General features: G+C 35.6%; 1 protein-coding gene across 2 annotated transcripts in view; it reads left to right on the top strand.

Annotated features, from left to right (window-relative positions):
• Positions 1–19924, top strand: part of RC3H1 (ring finger and CCCH-type domains 1) — a 71745-nt gene that overhangs the window by 30181 nt on the left and 21640 nt on the right. Inside the window, exons 2-9 of one of the 2 annotated variants that reach the window (XM_061160748.1) lie at positions 1325–1695; positions 3863–3983; positions 4700–4939; positions 5439–5614; positions 6718–6918; positions 12218–12344; positions 17166–17284; positions 18607–18719. In XM_061160748.1, coding sequence (XP_061016731.1) covers positions 1465–1695; positions 3863–3983; positions 4700–4939; positions 5439–5614; positions 6718–6918; positions 12218–12344; positions 17166–17284; positions 18607–18719 — 1328 coding nt within the window. In that variant the 5' untranslated portion in view covers positions 1325–1464. Of the gene's footprint in view, positions 1–1324; positions 1696–3862; positions 3984–4699; positions 4940–5438; positions 5615–6717; positions 6919–12211; positions 12345–17165; positions 17285–18606; positions 18720–19924 lie in introns of both variants that reach the window. The other variant, XM_061160747.1, reaches the window with a different exon arrangement.

Genomic DNA, 19924 nt, shown 5'->3' with positions numbered 1-19924 from the left:
TGTATCTGTAAAATGGGATAACAGTAGTTACCTACTTTTTATCATTTTGTTCTATGTAAAGCATTTAGTACACTTACAGTATGTGGCACATAACGTATAAATAGTAAAAATTATAGTGATTGTGCAATAAAGCATTTATGTTTTGTTCTCTTTTGGGTTTCCATAGTTTTATAGTGTTAAGGGGATAAAGTGCCATGTTTTAACTTTGTTTTATGATTAATTAACAGATGTTAAGTTCTCTACACAGCCATACTGGTAAAAAGGAAGGAACCATTTACTCTGTGAAGGTTTAAGTTAAGAGCAGATTCTTTTTAGGCATTAATTTAAGCTGCATGCTAATTTATAGAAAAGATTGGATGATACTTAATCAACTTCAGCAAACATTTCTGACTAATAACCAGTTCTCATTCTAAATATTATGTCTTTTAAGCACTTTTCTTCTTTATTTTGGAGCATTCTACAACCCCATGCAAATTGTAGCATTTGACTCTACAATTGAGTAATTAGAAATTTCATTTTCTTTTTTAGCACTTCAGATGATGGTCTCTTTTTATTAAGTAATAAAAGATTTAATGTAAATATGCTTGTAGCTACTCATTCTATATGCAGGTACATTTTATTTAAAATGTTTATAATTAATTATAGAAATAAAAATGTGGGCATTTTCTTTACTAACTCTGTCCTGTTTTTGCACGGGCCATTTGAACATATACACAAATAACTTTAATTTTAGATCTACATATGAAATTAACTTGTTAACTGTCTAGGTTCTTACATTTTTCCCCCATTATCCATTTATTTGATAGCACAAAAATCCAGACAAAGCTCAGGTTACTCACAAGGCAGATACTATAGAGATTCATTGTTTCCCTAAAAATTCAGAGTCTGGCACATAGTACTAGTAGTGCTTAGTAAAATATTTGTTGAATGACTGGGTAAAATTTTTTAGCATACTAATGGAAATTAGTATGGGCTTGATTTAAGGTTGAATTACTTAAGTAAAACCTGAATTAAATGTAATGCTTGGAAAATAAAATGTGTAGATAATTTACCTTTCATAAACTTAGATAAATTGAGAGACTTAGATCTTGGATCCAACTTTGTTATTGTCACCTACGGCAGATTACTTCCTTTTTCTGAGGAAAAATCTACTCTCCATCTCTAAAATGAAGGGATAAGACTAGGTGTTTTATTATGGCTCTGATTTTGTAAAAATGCAAAACAGGTAAACTCTGTTGATATAAATGTGGCATGAAATGTTATAGGTAGTAGGGTGAGAATGTACAGTAAAGGAAGACAGTCATTTTCTTTCTTTGTTTTTCAGGTTATATTTCACACTATGTGCTGACTGTATTTACAGAAGATATTTAAAAAAAAAAAAAAACTTTTTTCAAAGATTTTGATTCCAGTGGAATCTTTGCTTTAGATTTTGTGTGTGTGTGAGTAAATTGTAACTCCAGAACAATGCCTGTACAAGCTCCACAGTGGACAGATTTCCTCTCCTGCCCAATTTGCACTCAGACTTTTGACGAAACAATTCGAAAGCCCATCAGTTTGGGTTGTGGCCATACTGTCTGCAAGATGTGCCTGAACAAACTCCACCGCAAGGCTTGCCCATTTGACCAGACCACTATCAATACAGACATTGAACTCCTCCCAGTGAACTCAGCATTGCTGCAGCTAGTGGGTGCTCAGGTTAGTTGGTTAACTTATTACATTTTTAAATGTCTGTATATGTGTATTTTCCTTCTGAGAGAAACTGATTAAGATTGAGTAATATTGCCCTCTATTTAAATAGATAAAATTCTGCTCAGTACTGTTTAGATCCTTTTATTTCAGTACTTTAGGTTTTGTTGTGGTAGTACAGTGTTTCTCAGTCATTGCACAGTAACAATCTGGTGGTCAGATTTTCTCAACAACCTTAGCTCTCAGGTCACTAGAGAAACCTCAGAGGTAAGTCACAAGGACTTCTTAATATTGGGGAAGATATTATTTGCTAAACAGTTGCCTTTTACTTAATAAGAAAAATGAAGCTGCTTCAGACAATTTTTCTTAGTAGGTACTAACTGAAATGAAAGATACAGAAAGTGATGAAAACTATAGAACACCACCTTTGGAACCTTTTGTCTAGAGTAGGAGCAAATGCTCCTTAAATACATAAAATATAAAAATTAGTGATTCTGAAGGTGATACTCTGAAAGCTTTGTGTCAGTATTCTTAAGTTAGAGATGAGTAGTATCTTCAGAAGGTTTCACAAAGCCAAGGAGGGCAGGCTTTTCAGAGATAGATATGATTCACTTAAACAGTCCCTCACTGATTTGCATAGTGTGAGTCTGAAGTGTCATGTTTACTGTGAATCATTTTCTGAATAAATATACTAGAACTTGGACATTAATACTTATATTAATATTAGTACCACTAATATTTGCTGGATCAGTCTTCCTGTAAGTGGATAAAAAGTAAGGAAAGTCGATACTATGTATACTGGGGATAAAGAGAGCAGTTCTAGAACATCTTATTCAAAATGAAAACTTATTGGACTTCCCTGGGCGTCCAGCGGTTGGGACTCTGCACTTCCATTGCTGAGGGCCCAGGTTCAATTCCTCATCAAGGAACTAAGATCTCACAAGCTGCAGCCAGAAAACAAAAACGAAACCAGAAGTGTGGTGCTTCAAACAACACTGTCAAGAGAGTAAGAGAATAGCTCACAGAATGGAAGAAAATAATTGTAAATCATGTATCTGAGAAGAAACATGTTTCTAGAACATATAAAGAACTCTTTCAACTCCATTATAAAAGGAACATCTGAACACCTCACCAAAGATATGCAGATGGCAAACGAGCAAATAAAAACTTGCTCAACATTGTTTGTCACTGAAGAATTGCAAATTAAAATGACAGTCAGAGGTATAACTACTATATATAAAGTAAATAAGCTGCAAAGATATATTTTACAATAAGAGAAAGATAGCCAACATTTTATAGCAAGTATAAACAAAACATAATCTTTTGGAATTGTGCAAACAGCAACGAGATACCACTACACATGAATTAAAATAGCTAAAATTCAAAACACAACACAAAATACTGGTGAGGATATAAAGCAACAGAGACCCTTCATTTATTACTGGTGGGAATGCAAAATGGTACAGCTACTTTGGAAATTATATGATTCTGTTTATATGAAATGTTGTAAATAGGCAAATCCAGAGAGACAGAAAATAGATTAGTTTCTTTCTACAACTGGAAGAGGTTTGAGGGGAAATAGGGCAGGCATGACTGTGGGGTTTCTTTTGGGGGGGCCATGAAAATGTTCTAAAATTCTGATGTTGCATAACTGTGAAGATACTTAAAGCCATTGGATATATACCTTAAATGGGTCAATTATATGTTATGCAAATTATGTCTCAATAAAGCTGTTACAGAAATAAAACGAAAAATTTTTAATGCTATAATTTTGTATGTATGTATAGAAAAGATCTTTTTGAAAGAATTCAGTAAATTTAATGGGAGTTTTGATAGAGTGCCAGTGATAGAGTGTAAATGAAAGTGTTAGTCGCTCAGTGTGTCCAACTTTTTGCGACCCCATGGACTGTAGCTTACCAGGCTCCTTTGTCCATTGGCTTCTCCAGGCAAGATATACTGAAATGGGTTGCCATTCCCTCCTCCAAGGGATCGTCCCAACCCAGAGATTGAACCTGGGTCTCCTGCACTACATTACCACTCCTGGGTGAACTGCACTACAGGCAGCTTCTTTACCATCTGAACCACCAGGGAGAATAGGAGTGCATAAAATATACTCAACAAGCGTTTGATCATAATTAATTAGTGAGCACTCAAACACCCTTTTTTTGACCTCTAGGTTCCTGAGCAGCAGCCCATTACTTTGTGTAGTGGGGTTGAAGATACAAAGCATTATGAGGAAGCCAAGAAATGTGTAGAAGAATTAGCACTGTACCTGAAACCACTCAGCAGTGCTAGAGGTAAATTGGATGAAATTATCCATGCTAATTAAGCACATGTTCATCAAAGATGCTTTTGTGACCATAAAAGTTGTGGGCTGTGTTAACAAAATTCATTCATTTATTATAAGCCAAACCCACTGATGCTAAATAATATCATTATAAACCACAACAAATAAAGTAGTGAATTTAAAGTTTAGGTACTGTTTATTGGAAACATTTTTTGAATGGGTTGCAAAAGTAGGTATAAACATTCTAGTGGTTTCAGAAGGGCTTTGTATCATTTGACAACCCTGAATTGTCTGCCTTCTATCCAGTTTTGTGTGGTGTGCTGTTGGGGATACAATACAATTGGAAGTTACCATTACTGTCTTGCCAATAATGGCTTGTTTTCATTGAAAAGGTGAGCTTAACCACTATAAAATGTACCAAATCTGCTAAGACCTAAGATATGAATTTTTAATTATTGACTAGCCTTTTTTTATTATGATTAAAATGAATAATGGTATATTTAATGTCATAGTGAGTATTCCATTTGCATGCAGTTAACAGCTTTTATACTTTTAAACTACAAACTGGGCTTCATTTATGTGATTTGTATTGTTTAATTTAAATATCCTGATAGAACCCAGAACTGTTCCATATACCTGTAAGTCAATCAGCCCATTAGAGGAAATTTTTCTGGACTCCAAAATTGCATTGGAAACCTAGAAATAACTCTTTGTTCTGTTTTAAAGGAGTGGGTCTGAATAGTACTACTCAGAGTGTCCTGAGTCGCCCAATGCAGAGGAAGCTAGTGACGCTGGTCCACTGCCAACTAGTGGAAGAAGAAGGCCGGATTCGTGCCATGAGGGCAGCTCGATCTTTAGGTGAACGAACAGTTACAGAGCTCATTCTCCAACACCAGAATCCTCAGCAACTCTCTTCCAATCTTTGGGCAGCAGTCAGAGCTAGAGGCTGCCAGTTCCTTGGACCAGGTATATAATTTAAATTTGATATTTAAAATATAGTGTAGGCACTATGCTGCTGCTGCTGCTAAGTCACTTCAGTCATGTCCGACTCTGTGTGACCCCATAGACAGCAGCCCCCCAGGCACTATAGGTGATATAAAAAGGTCAGTTCTCTGCAGTATTCTGTTGTTATCAACTAATGTCTCACTTAGTTTCCCATAATCATGACTTGGGTAATGACAAGTCAGTTTTTCAGTACACTTAAAACTTTTCTCTTAATGCCAGAAGTTTATTCATTTTGATAGAGGTTTTCCTTAACTGTATTAACCTGCTTTCTTAAATATATGGAAAGTAATACAAAATTGTCCCCATATGGTTCAAAAAGTGTAGCTGTGAATATTGGTGGTGATTATGTTGCCTGTTAATTAAGTGGTACCTGTAGAAATTATTAAATATTGCCCTTCTAAGAAATGGATTTATCTTATGTCTGTACGTGATAAATTTTGATTTTGTTAACTTTTCCTAGCAATGCAGGAGGAAGCCCTAAAGCTGGTTCTCCTGGCCTTAGAAGATGGTTCTGCTTTGTCTAGAAAAGTATTGGTTCTCTTTGTGGTGCAAAGATTGGAGCCACGGTTTCCTCAAGCCTCTAAAACTAGCATTGGGCATGTTGTCCAGCTCCTTTATAGAGCCTCCTGCTTCAAGGTATGGTAAATTTCAATTTAAAAGGAAACTTCCTTTCCCCAGACTTAAGTAGTAAAACTTGAGTTTGATAAAGTTGCCTGTATCTTTTCATAAAATTTTAGCAGATTTTCTTTTAAAGAATGTAGATGATGGTCCAGTGGTTAAGACTTCTTCCAATTCAGGGGGTGCGGGTTGGATCCCTGGTCAGGAAGATAAGATCCCAAGGATCTCCTGGCCAAAAAACCAAAACATAAAACAGAAGCAATATTGTAACAAATTCAACAAAGACTTTAAAAATAGTCCTCATCAAGAAAAGAAGAAAAAAAAATCTTAAAAAAAAAAAAGATTAAGAATGTAGTCATTTAGCTGTGTCTGACTCTTTGCAACCCTGTGTACTATAGCCCTCCAGGCTCCTCTGTCTATGGGATTCTCCAGGCAAGAGTACTGGAGTGCGTTGCCATTCCCTTCTCCAGAGAGATGGTGTCCTATTAAAGTTAAATCTTGTGGCATTGAATTTTGTATATTAGATATTGAACAGCATAGATCAAATCAAGGCATATAGATTTTTGTATTTGAAGAGACTATAAAGCCATGTCATTTTTCCATCAAGACTACAAACAGAATTGATGTAAAGAGAGAGACATTAAAGCAGAAGAGCATTTTATGTGGCTTTTTTGCTCGTGACGTAATTCCACATATACAGCACTGGAGCTCCATTTGCCATTTTGATTTTAGTATATGCAGTAACACAGAACAAAGTCCTTTGTATGACAGATTGAATCAGCACTACTTCAAACATTGGTGTCCAGTATGTGTCTCTTACTGTTCATTTTGTTTTTCTTACTTCTTAAAGTCAAGGTTTCTTGCTTTTGACACAACACATAACAAGTACTTCATGGCCAGGGAGCCTGTCTGAAAAATTGTTAATTGATAACAAGCTATAAGGAGGCCATCGCATCCCCTCATCTGACACTCAAACTAAAAAAGGCACAGTGTTTTTCAGAATAGTTGTATGAGAATTTTCTTCTTTTCAAAGTATTTTCATGTCTCTATGTGGTCTTATAATATATAAACACAGTTTGTTTCTTACTTGACTCATTATGAGATTACATGTATCTTATTAGGTCACCAAACGTGATGAAGACTCTTCTTTGATGCAGCTGAAAGAAGAATTTAGAACCTATGAAGCTCTGCGGCGAGAACATGACTCCCAGATAGTGCAGATTGCTATGGAAGCAGGCTTACGAATTGCACCAGACCAGTGGTCCTCTTTGCTGTATGGGGACCAATCTCACAAATCTCATATGCAGTCCATTATTGACAAGGTAGACTCTTTTTTTGTTCCTTACTTCTTGATAATCATGGAGTTTGCTAATTCATTTATTTAACAAATATGTATTAAAATGAATACTGTATATCAAGTTCTTGTAAATTATATTCTCTGTAGCTGAGTGTCATGTCATAACTAGTCACCATAACACCAGTTTGTTCATATAAAGGTTTTTAAATTGAGGTATAGTTGACATTGCTTACATAAGAATTGATTTAATCAATGTTTTAAGTTTTATCCAGTGCTGTCTTCCATCCCTTTGAGAGTCTCCCGTCTCTATTTTCTCATCACCTCTCTCCCTTTTATTTTTCTCTGAGTTTTGATCACTATATTCATTAAACTCATTTTCTCAATGCTTTTATCTTCTTCCTGGAGCACCTATTTAATAGCCTGAAAGATGTGTACACTGAGGTTTCTTGTGACTCTCAGCCAGGAAAATTTCACATAATAAGTTACCAACCATTCTAAATTTGATCAGATTTTCAGTTTATTTTTACTTTTAATTGTTTTTATGAAAAGATCACTTAAGTACACATGAATTTAGGTCAGATCCCTAAAATTTCTGACTCTAAAAGCTATATTTAATTCTCTTAAAGCTATAGAGTGATATTTAAGCCAGTTTTGTTTAATTCAACATGAAATTTGTGAAAGTGCTGTATAAAAGTCTTTAAGTGCCATTTGTATATATTGTGTTCAATAATTTTTAAAAAAGTCTCTAAGTGCCATTTGTATATATTGTGTTCAACAATTTTTTAAAAATTTCTACTATTTTCCTTAATTTTTGCTATTTTATCTTAAATCCTTACATCAGCTGAGTGTATGCTCCTCGCTTCTTTGTCTCATCACAACAAAAATTTGGAGTGACAGACATTAAAGCCCCCTCGGCAGGTCACAGCTCTCTTGGACAGACCATGTTATAGCTCTCAGGTCTCGAGCGGACCGTGTTATAGCTCTTAAATAACTCGGTGTTCCAGCTCAGTGTTACAGCTCTATTTTATTTAGATAATAGCGGGAAAATCCATCTTCGAGGCGTGAGGGCACATCGATCCAAAGACACGAAGGAAAGAGCACCCCATCGCGCGGGAGATGGCTCCTCTTTTTATATGTTTTTCCTTCCCCCTGGGCCTGTCCTATGCAAATTGGGCCTAGGCAGGAGCGCTGTTCTACCTGAAGTCCTCACTCCGGTCCAAGTTGGACCTTCCTTTGACCTTCCTCTGCTCTATTTTCGCGGGCCTTTCCCTTCCTGTCTTTTAGCCACTGCCATTTTGGACTCCTTTTCCCTATTCTAACTACCTAACACTTATAACCATAGAAAAGAGACTATATGTGCGAGTCTACCATATATTTAATTTAAAGAAATGTGAGTATGTAAGATACATAAAAAATATTTAACACTTATTGAGAACTTACTGTGTGTCTGGTACTTTTAATTATTTATTTTTATTTTAATGTGTTAATACTTTGCTTAGAATGTTTTACTTTTTGGCCATACCACATGGCTTGTGGGGTCTTGGTTCCCTGACCAGGCATTAAACCCTGGCCATGGTAGTAGAGCCCCTGGTGGCTCAGACAGTTTTAAATAATTCATTTAATCTTCTCAACAGTCCTGTAATATTCCTTTTATACAGAAACAGAGGGTGGTTAAATACATTTCTCCAGGGTCATATTGGTAATAAGTGACAGAGCTGGATTTGAACTTGGACGCTCTGACTCAAGAATCCGGCTCTTAACCACTCAAACCTCTTTCCAGGCTATTCTTCCCACCCCACCCTTTTTTTGTTGTTGCTATTCCTAAAGATAAAATTCTTGAAATAAGTAGTAGGTTGATGTCAAAGGAAAATTAGGAAATGTGTTTTATAACTGTGTGATGCATAATTTTCAGTATATATTATTTGTTCTGTCCTGTAGATACCTTTACCAAAACTTTACCTGCCATTCCTAGGTGTGAAATTATGTAATTGATTATAACCTTAATCATGATCTTTTGGAGTTCCTTTCTACTTCTGAAGAGAAACTTGACTGACTTTTGTGAAAACTCTAGTAGGAGATTATTAACCTTCTTATCTGAACTGGACTATATACCTAAATGTATACTCTATAATAATTTGTTCACATCGTGAGCATTAATTTGAATTTAATGTCCTAAACTTTCATGCAACAAATTGGTAAATGAAGTTTGCAGTGTGACATCTTGTTAGTATATACAGCAATAGAACTTCCGTGATAATGAAAATGTTCTACATACATGCATTGTCCAATATGGTGATCACTAGCCATACTTGGGTATTAAACACTTGACATGTAACTTGTGTAACTGATAAACTAAAATTTTTATATTACTTAAAGTTTTTAATAGCCTTACATAGCTAAGGGCCACTGTATTGGATGATGGAAATAGAGAACTTATTAAAAGTGACAAGAAAATCAATAACCGTACTAAATTAATAAAGAAATATGAATTTAGAGGTCACAAAGAGGAAATGTATCTAATGGATGGGGTAGAATGGGCCCCAGTAATAAATACATATCTAAAACAGTAACATGACAAATACTGTCTGTTAAACTATAAAGAAACATATACTCTCATTCATTGCTGATGGTTTGTAAAATATATTACAGATTTTTGGGGAACTAATTTGTGAGTGAAGCCTCAAATTTTTCCATTTTAAATTGAAATATAGTTGATTTACAGTGTTCTATTACTTTCACATGCGGGATCTTAGTTCCCTGCAGCGGAAGAGAAGTCTTAACCACTGGACCACTGGGAAGTCCCCGAACCTCAAAATATTCATGTCCTTTACCAGAGTTATTATTTCCAGGAATTTATTTTAAAAGAATAATAAAAAAAAAAAAAAAGAATAATCCAAACTTTCAAAAAATTTACAAACTCAAAAGTGTTATTTGCTAAATTATTATAAAGGATTAAATATGGGGATGGTTAAAGAAGTAAATATACATCTACTCAGAACACTGTTACATGGCCAATAAAATTGCAGTTATGTCAGGACAGATACTCTCTTCAGCTATTAAATAGCATTAAATTTATTTTTAAAAGTGTTAGTGAAATATTTTTGTTAAATCTCAGTGATAGATGCACAGGAATTATATTAGACAATTGCTCTGAAGTATTTTATAATAAAGATGGTTAGATATTTTAAAAATATCTTTGTTATAATGTTAATGGTAAACAAATCCAGAAGTTTATAAATAACCCATTATAAGTATATGAAAAACATGCAAAGATGAAAAAATTGAATAAAAGGCATGTCACCATTTTATTTATTTATTTATTTTCCATTTATTTTTATTAGTTGGAGGCTAATTACTTTACAATATTGTAGTGGTTTTTGCCATACATTGACATGAATCAGCCATGGATTTACATGTATTCTCCATCCCGATCCCCCCTCCCACCTCCCTCTCCACCTGATCCCTCTGGGTCTTCCCAGTGCACCAGCCCCGAGCACTTGTCTCATGCATCCAACCTGGGCTGGTGATCTGTTTCACCCTTGATAATATACATGTTTCGATGCTGTTCTCTCGAAACATCCCACCCTCGCCTTCTCCCACAGAGTCCAAAAGTCTGTTCTATACATCTGTGTCTCTCTTTCTGTTTTGCATATAGGGTTATCGTTACCATCTTTCTAAATTCCACTAATGTGCATATGCATTAGTATACTGTATTGGTGTTTATCTTTCTAGCTTACTTCACTCTGTATAATCGGCTTCAGTTTCATCCATCTCATTAGAACTGATTCAAATGAATTCTTTTTAATGGCTGAGTAATATTCCATGGTGTATATGTACCACAGCTTCCTTATCCATTCGTCTGCTGATGGGCATCTAGGTTGCTTCCATGTCCTGGCTATTATAAACAGTGCTGCGATGAACATTGGGGGCATGTCACCATTTTAAATGATTAGTTGTGTTGCTCCATGTTTTTTTAAATGTATGCTATTTAAAATTTACCTTTTAAAATGACCTGTATGGGGCGGTCCGTGCCAATCAGGCTGCCAGCCGGTGCCGCCCGCTCCTGCTCCATCACCCGGGCCCTGGCGGCTCCACCCCTGCCTCCACCCTCTGACTGAGCTTTGCATGTTCCACTAACCCAGGGGGGTGGCGGGTGGAGGTACCTGGCTTCGGCTGCCTCCGAGGGCAGAACACTAACCTGACCACGGCGGGCCTGCCGCACTCGCCCCAATAAAGCAATTCCAACCTCAAAAAAAAAAAAAAGCAATGACCTGCAGGGGAGAAAAAGTTTCATCCATGTATTTTTTTTAAGTGAAAGTAAGTTTATTTAGAAAGATGCACATGTCATAGGCAGAATGCAGTCCGTTTCATAAGGCGAGAGCAGCCCTCTTCTATATTAATAAACCACAGATAAATGTTTTTAAGTAAGAACCCTTAGTTGTGAAAAGTGGAAGTTAGTCGCATAGTCATATCCGACTCCGCAATCCCATGGACTGTAGCCTGCCTGGTTGCTCTGTCCATGGAATTCTCCAGGCAAGAATACTGGAGTAGTTTGTCATTTCCTTCTCCAGGGGATCTTCGCAACCCGGAAATCGAACCTGGGTCTCCTGCATTGAAGGCAGATTCTTTACCAACTGAGCCACTAGGGAAGCATCACCTAATCTTTTTCTTTTCTTTAACGGTAAAATGTATTGGCCACCTTAGGAAAGTTAGGGCAAGTACGTGTGTCCATTAAGCCTTAGGAAAACACGCAACCTGATAGCTTCCAAGAATCCCAAACCAAATACAGAATTTTTCTGAACTGGAATGAACTCAAATTATGTAGTCCATGCAACAAATGAGTTCAGATCGAGTCTGTAAATGTTGTATGTGGTGCCATAACCTTTGGTCTATGACAGAACTTGAAATCAAACTTGGTTTGACTCCAGTTTCATTGCTTTTGTTGGTGTATAACATTATCTCTAGACTGTTATTTCCAAATTTCAATTATTTGAATGGATCCAGGAGGCAAACTGACATAGTGCTAAAAGAACCTGAGCTCTAAAGAGTGTTGTGAAATTGAGGAGTTGAGAAAGATCTCACATTCGAGGAGTGTAATGGCAGAGAGAAGAGAGTATACAATATACCAACTTGTGGATGCAGAGAAGTGTAAGGTTTCTTCAGGAAGAGAGTGATCCAGTTGGCCAACTCATGAGATGTGGGCGAGGATAAAAATTAAATATAATCAATTGCAAAAATGATTGTTATCTTGTAAATAATCTTTATTTTAAAAGGATTATCTGGTCTTTGGGGGAAGTTAATATTTATCTTTTTTTAAGTTGCAGACCCCAGCCTCTTTTGCACAAAGCGTTCAGGAACTAACAATTGCTCTCCAGCGGACTGGAGATCCAGCAAACTTGAATCGACTAAGACCCCATTTGGAGCTATTAGCAAACATTGACCCTAGTCCAGGTAAATTCACGGGGAATTAATGGACTATCCTATACGTGCCTTAGTACTATTCAGTGATTCTTTTGTTACATTTCTCTAGAATTTCCCAGAGTAGTAATTCTGAATCTTTTCTGTCGTAGTTAAGTTTCTGGCCCCAATCTTGTCTGTCTCTTTATTACTTCAACTAATATTTATTTAATACTTTTTACTGTTCTGTTCACTTCACCAGGAAAACAGATTCATTCTGGGATCCTTTATGTTTCTTCCCTGTCTCATCACAAAATTGTGCTATATTTTTACCATTTTCATCTCTTGACAAAACTCCGGGTTTTTTCTTTTTTTCTGTATAATATGTCCTTGAAAGTGAAAGTGAAGTTGCTCAGTCGTGTCCGACTCTTTGCAACCCCATGGACTGTAGCCTACCAGGCTTCTCCGTCCATGCGATTCTCCAGGCAAGAGTACTGGAGTGGGTTGCCATTTCCTTCTCCAGGGGATCTTCCCGACCCAGTGATCAAACCCAGGTCTCCTGCATTGCAGGCAGACGCTTTAACCTCTGAGCTACCAGGGAAGCCCTATATGTCCTTAGTTGCATTTTTTTGGTCCCAAGTTTCCCATCTCCACAATAATCTTGTTCCATCACATATCCTCTTTTACATGTCTAGTTTGTCAAGCCATTCCCTGTCCCTTCTCATTAACCTGAAAGTCAACCAACCTTCATTTTTCACCTGATACTTAGATCTTGGGTGTGTTAGTTTATATGCTACTGTCCCTGTGTTTATCCCTACTACTGAACTAAAAAGCTCTTAATATTCACTAGTAATTTCCTAGTTTCTAATTCCAAAGGCTTCTTAAATTATTTGTCTTCAGCATTTGATAATGTTGTTGACTACTTCCTTGATAAACTATCTTGATAGCTTATCTTTCTGTAGTCTTAGGATTCTCTTCTGGCCTGTCTGAATGCTAGTTCTGTCTTATTTTGTTCTTTGTCTGCTGTTTCCTCTCTTGCCCCCTAAAGAGTAGGCTACTTGTGTTCTTGGAATTTTGCTTTTTCTACACTCTTTGTTGAAGATGTTTGTCATTCATTCTCAGCATCAGGTATTATTCCTTTACAAATAATAGACTCCCAAATACCTCTGTCACTATTATCTGTTCATCACTCCAGACCTACTTTCCCAAATGCTTTCTGAGATTCTACATCCTCTCCGCTCAGTGTTTCAAAGCAAACTCATCTTCACTTAATACTTGCTCTTCCTCCTGTGTTCCCTGTCTCAATAAATGACCTGATTCTCTGAGGTATGTAAACTTAAAACCTGAGTCTTTTGTCTTACCTCATATCTTTTCCTTTCACTTGCTCTACACACCGTTTCAGACAAGATTTGTCTGTTCTTTCACAGTATCTCTGTAGCCCATAGATTAATACTGCCTCAATGAGTGCCTCATTCCTTTTCCTGAAACTAAATGCCTTTCATTCTCCTCTACTCTTTTGATTCTTCTAATCTAATCTGCTTATTGCTGCAAAATAAATCACATCTCTGATCTTATTTGACACTCAAACTTTTAATGACACCCATTGCCTATAGAATAAGGCTTGGAACACTTGACAGTGACATTTCAGAGTGGTAAATTTATTACCAAATTGCTTAATCAAATCAGTTAAGATCTATTTTTATTTTTTTATTTTATTTTTTGACCATGCTTCGCAGCATTCAGGATCTTAGTTCCCTAACTAGAGAGTGAACCTGCGCCCCCTACAGTGGAAGCCCAGAGTCCTAACCACTGGACTGCCAGGGATTCTAAGATCTTTTTTAGAACACAGTGATTTTATTTTTTCCCCACTGCTGTGCTTTGAACAGTCTGAGCAGTCAAAAGAGCACTTCATAAGCTCACTGCTTCATCAATCACCAATCTGTCTACACCATTCTGAACCAATATATTCTAAGCCCTCCTTGTGTGACAGTGGATAAGCCATACTTCTAGCTAAGGCCACCCTCTTTCCTTATGTGCCAGTATCATCTTGTCAAGTATATCCTTTCAGTAGCCTCTGTTTCTTATGTCATCAGTTTTCCTTCTCTATAGAGTAGCTCTGTCAACATTCAAGCATTTTACCTTTCTTTTCATCGAAACCCAGTTTTGACATCATTTGCCATCTACCTACAACTCCAGTTCTATACTTTTTATAGCACTCTCTTGAACACACTCCAATCAGACATTTATCTCTACCACTCAATCAAAGTGGCTTTTGTCAAGGTCACAAATGACTTCCATGCAGCTAATTCCAAATATCAAATCATGATTCTCTTTGTGTTTGACCTGTTAGCATTTAATATATTTGTTTACTCTCTACTCCATGTACCACTCTTTTCACTTGTAGGCCACTGTACTTTCCTAGTTTTCTTCTTACTACATTGATACCTCCTTCTCAGCCTGTTTTGCTGATTTCTTCTCTCCATAACCTCTAAACTTTTTTCTTTTTTTTTCCCCATATTTTCTAACCTTTGAAGTGCTTCCAGAATTTAATCCTTGTGTCTCTTCTCTTTTCTATTTATACTCATTCCCTAGATAATCTCATCTAGTCTCACAGCTTTAGATTTTATTTGTATGACTCACAAACTTGCTATATTTCATCAGTTCTGAGGCTCACATTTTTTCAGACTTTAGCATTTCTGAAATTGGGCTGCATTTATATAATTAGTGACATGTAATAATTAGCAATTTTTTAAAATTTTGGTAGCACATAAAATAATGATATATATTACAGTTGACAGTGTTTTAAAATCTGTGTAACTTAGTATTTACAGCCTAGACTTTCTTCTTAAATTCTTTTGTATATCTGCCTGCCTATTATCCAGTACTTCTATTTGAATATCCAATAATTATAAGAGTAGTCTGTCTAAAAGTGAGTTCCAGCCCATATTCTCCACCCACCCACCCACCCATCATTCCTTTTAGTGGCAACTCCATTCTTCCATTTCCTCAGGCCAAATACCTTGGAGATATCATTAACTCATCTTTCTCTCATAAGGTACATCTGATCTATGAGCATACCTCATAGGTCCTACCTTTAAAATCCGTTCAGAATCCATCTACTTATCACCTCTCTACTACCTCCGTCTTCTGTCTTCATGGATGATGGAATAGCCTCCTGTTGTCTCTCTGGTTTTAACATAGGAGCCAGAGATTCTATTACCCCTTTGCTCAAAAACTCAATACAAGCCAGTCTTTTCTATGACCTACCAGACCTCACATGATCTGGTCTTCCTTTACCTCTCTCCAGCTTCTTTCACTCTTTCACACCTCATTTATTCCAGATTTCACCTCCACTAACATGTCATGCATACTCCCATATTAGGGTCTTTGTACTTATTCTTCCTTCTTCTTGGAATGTTTTTCTCCCCGTATATCGTAGTAGATCCACAAGGCACACTCAGACCCTGCTTTTGAGTCTTTAATCAAATGTAACCTTCTCAAGGAGGCCTTTACAGGCAACCTTGTCTAAAATTTTACACATACCTATTCCACTCCCTTTCTTTGCTCTATTTATTCAGCTCATCATTCTATAGATAATTTGTTTTGATTATCTTATTTATTGTCTGGCTTTTCTCCTTGAATAGAATAAGGATTTTTGTTTTGATATCTAGTGCTTCTCAAGCAACTAGAATAATACCTGAAGCTTTGTAGGTATTCAGTAAAATACTTTTTGTATGACTGTTCTTTTTATTTTCTCTGTGCTTTTATCCTTTTTTCCTGATGAAGTTCCATGTGTCTTTCAAAGCCTAGTTCAAATGCCATCACCCAGAAATTTTTCAGAGTGTTCCAGAAGGAAGTCATTTATACATATGCATTCTTGCTTCATTTTGTATTTCTTTTAGAGAACATTTCATATTTAGCTTTGCAGTTAATTTTTAGAAAATCACAGTACTTACCAAATGAAGAGTGTGTATAGCACAGCTGCTTTATATAATAGCTCTTCTATTAAACTTTTTAAGCATTCTGTTTACCAATATTTGCCTTATACAAAATTTCAAAATAGACATTACAGTTTGGCTTGACTATAGGCAGTTCACAATTACATTTGATCCAGAGTGTGTTGGTCTGTACTATACTCTCATTTTTTTAGGTGCAAACATTTAAAAACTAAAACTTTTTACATAAAAATCTCAAATTTCAGTTTTCCCTGGGAAACAGAAGTATATCTGGAAGCGTCATCCTTGCATCTTCACATAGCAACAGTCAGCTAAAGTTGGGTAGTCACCATAACCTTAGATGGGAGACATACTGTTTAACACAGTCCCCATCACTCTTTTTTTTAAAAATCACTTTATCTCTTTGAAATTTATTTTTTACTCTATTTTTCAGTGATTCTAATATGAGTTTTTTTGTGGTTTTTTTTGGAGAATAATTACTTTACAATGTGGTGTGAGTTTCTGCCATCCAGCAGTGTCAGTCAGCCATAAGTATACATATATCCTCTCTGTCCTGAACCTCCTTCCTACCTCCCACCCCACCCCACCCCTCTAGGTCATCACAGAGTACCAGACCTGTCACTCTTTATTGTTATTTCCAACAATAAGGGTCTGATGACAGTTGCTGTTTATTATCTGTCATATTTCATTCCTGTATGTTACCTTCACTGTCTCTGTAGTTACTTTAGATTGCAACCCCTACTTTAAAAGGATATATTTATTTCTTTAAAATGATTTTTAGGTGAATAAGCTGTTTCCTGAATAGCTATATGAAACTTAGCTTAATTCCACTGAAGTGCTGACACTCCTTTACTAATTTAGTACTGGGCAGAACTTTGAATAACATAGTTTGAAAAAAAATTTTTTATTTGTTGTATAGATGCTCCTCCTCCTACTTGGGAACAGCTCGAAAATGGGTTGGTTGCTGTGCGTACAGTGGTACATGGGCTGGTTGATTATATCCAGAACCACAGCAAAAAAGGAGCGGATCAACAGCAGGTAAGGGAGGTGTTTGACATTTAGAAGTAAGCTACTGTGGTTATCCTCACAGATAAAAATTAAGGCAATAAGATGACAAGAATATTTTTAGACTCTGTAAAGACTAGAAATTAAACTAAAATTAAAAATCTATTTTTAACTCCATATTCCTTTAGACATCAAGAAAAATGTAACAAAAATAGTAAGATTTTTAGTTTAGAATGATGAGCAGCCAGTTTACTGGATTAGCCTAGTAATTTTGTCTGATGGCATTGAAATGAAGTAATCCTTGTTGGCCTGATGGCGTGCTGGAGTCACTTTTCACATTGGATATAGCAGCATTTGATTTCATGTTAAAGGTTATTCCATTTATATAAACTTATTCTTTTCCTGGTTACTATTGCTTTTCTGTTTGATTGTAAGTATTACTTTTTAGTGCTAATGCTGTATTTCTCCAGTACTGTTCACGTATTTTGTAAATGCTTTTTCTCTATTAGTATTTAAATATTTTTCATTCATAATGTCTCTTATGCCAGTGGTCAGATTTTCCTCAGGTATTTTTTAATGGAATATATGGCAGTAAAATATAATAGCCTATGTTATGGCTGGAATTTTAAATTTTATTCCCAATGATTTCATTTCACCCTCAGAATTTATGTTAGGGTCACTTTATCTTTTATTTTGCCATAGTAAGCTTGAGAAATTAAAACTTTGTTATTAATTTATCTGGCTCAGGTAAATATTAACAGTTTCTTTAAAAGTAAGAAATACTAGAAGTATCCTACTAAGTCGAATAGTACAGATACGCTTTTCCCAATCTAGGATCAGAACTTTATTTTATGATTAGCAAAATTAACATTAAAATTTAACTTTTAACTCCCTGTTACAGAAATAATATTAACTTTTAAGTTCTGCCCATGTAGATTTGTAGTATGTTATAAAGGAACATAATTGTAAGCATAGTTACATTGAACACTGTCCAAATCAAGTATTAGAAGACAGGTTAAGTATTTGAAGGTCCTAAACTCCAGGGGTTTGCTTGTCCACTATAAAATGTTGGAAGGAAGCTCATAGAGCCCTCATGAGATTGAATCAAGAATTTATGTGATGTTACATGTTCGATAGTTAATATCAACATAGAAAAATCAGGGCTATATTTTTTAAGTAATTTATTTTGGACTCTCTAAGACCTCAGACAGGATGATGTTCTAGCACTTTTGCTCTGAGTGGTCTAGATAAGTGTATAAGTTAATCTGAGTTATTCATCTGGATTATTAAGTTCCTTAAATAGTGACACAAAATTTACATTATTTTAAATAGCTAATGTTTAATTTTGATCTTAGCCTCCGCAGCATAGCAAATATAAAACATACATGTGTCGAGACATGAAGCAGAGAGGAGGATGCCCTCGGGGGGCCAGCTGTACATTTGCACACTCACAGGAGGAACTGGAAAAGTAAGTTTGAAAGTCCTCAGACTCAACCTTCCAGTAATGTGTTAGAGAATAATTTGCTGCCATTGAGAAATAGGAAGAAATGTATTCTCATTCTCTTTGATGACTAGGAAATGTTTAGAAAGTAAAATAAAACTTTAAAAAAAGAAAAGCAAATCAGTTTCATTACACTGTGCCTACAAATGGAAAACTACTTATGGTTAACTAAATCTAGAAGTGAGTTATTTTCATTACCCCCTCCCCCAAATTAAAAGTCTCAGAATATTCATCAGCTTTAACCGATTGACCTTAACTAATTGAAAATTGCATTTTCAGTGGAAAAATTTGCCCTTTGGTCTATCGAATTATTTACTGCCAGGCTCATTTTCACAGATTCTTTCAAATTTCAAGGACCAGATAATTTCAATGATGTTAAATCTCCAGCACAGAGTAAAAAGAAAGGAAAAACTTCTTAATTGTTTTGTAAAATCTGTGTAACACGGACACTATATTTGACAAAGATAGCACAATTAAAGAAAGCTACAGATTCATCTCACATGATATTTTTTAAATCCCAACTATTATAACTTGGAATTCAGTACATTAAAATAGACACCATTACAAAGGTGCAAAGGTAGCACAGTATAATTACTGTAGGTTAGAGAAGGGTTTTATAACCGTGTGATCATATCCAAAGATACCAAAAGGCATTTGAATAATATTTGATGTCCATCAAGGTTCATTAGTAGAACAAAAATGTCATAGACATTTTCCCAACATGATAATTATATCTCAAATCAAGAGCCAGCATGATAGCCTGATGCTTACTTGGTATTAGTTTATTAGATACAGTCCTGTTTCAGACCAGAGTCAGGGAAATTTTTCTGCTAGTAAAAAGTGTTATTTAACATTCTGGAAGTTGTAGCTAATGTATGTAAGCAAGAGAATAAAATAGCCGAAATCATTAAATGGGAAAATTCAAGAGAAATATGAGAATCAAGAGAACCAAGAATTTAGTAAAGTAGCAAATCGAAAAATTACTGAAAGCAAAAAATGAATTGCTTTCATATAAACTAAAAAGGGAAACATAACCAGTTAAAAAGTAAGGTGACATTAAAATCCCTTTTGCATTAACAACAAAAACAAAAAAGTTAAACACCAAATAATCTAATAAATACCCAGGATCTATATTGAATTGAATTAGTAAACTACCTAAGAACATAAGAGTT

This window comes from Dama dama, chromosome 14, assembly GCF_033118175.1.
Source record: "Dama dama isolate Ldn47 chromosome 14, ASM3311817v1, whole genome shotgun sequence".
Classification (NCBI taxonomy): Eukaryota; Metazoa; Chordata; class Mammalia; order Artiodactyla; family Cervidae; genus Dama; species Dama dama.
Note: the sequence above shows the minus strand (reverse complement) of the source record. Positions and strands in the feature narration are given on the sequence as shown.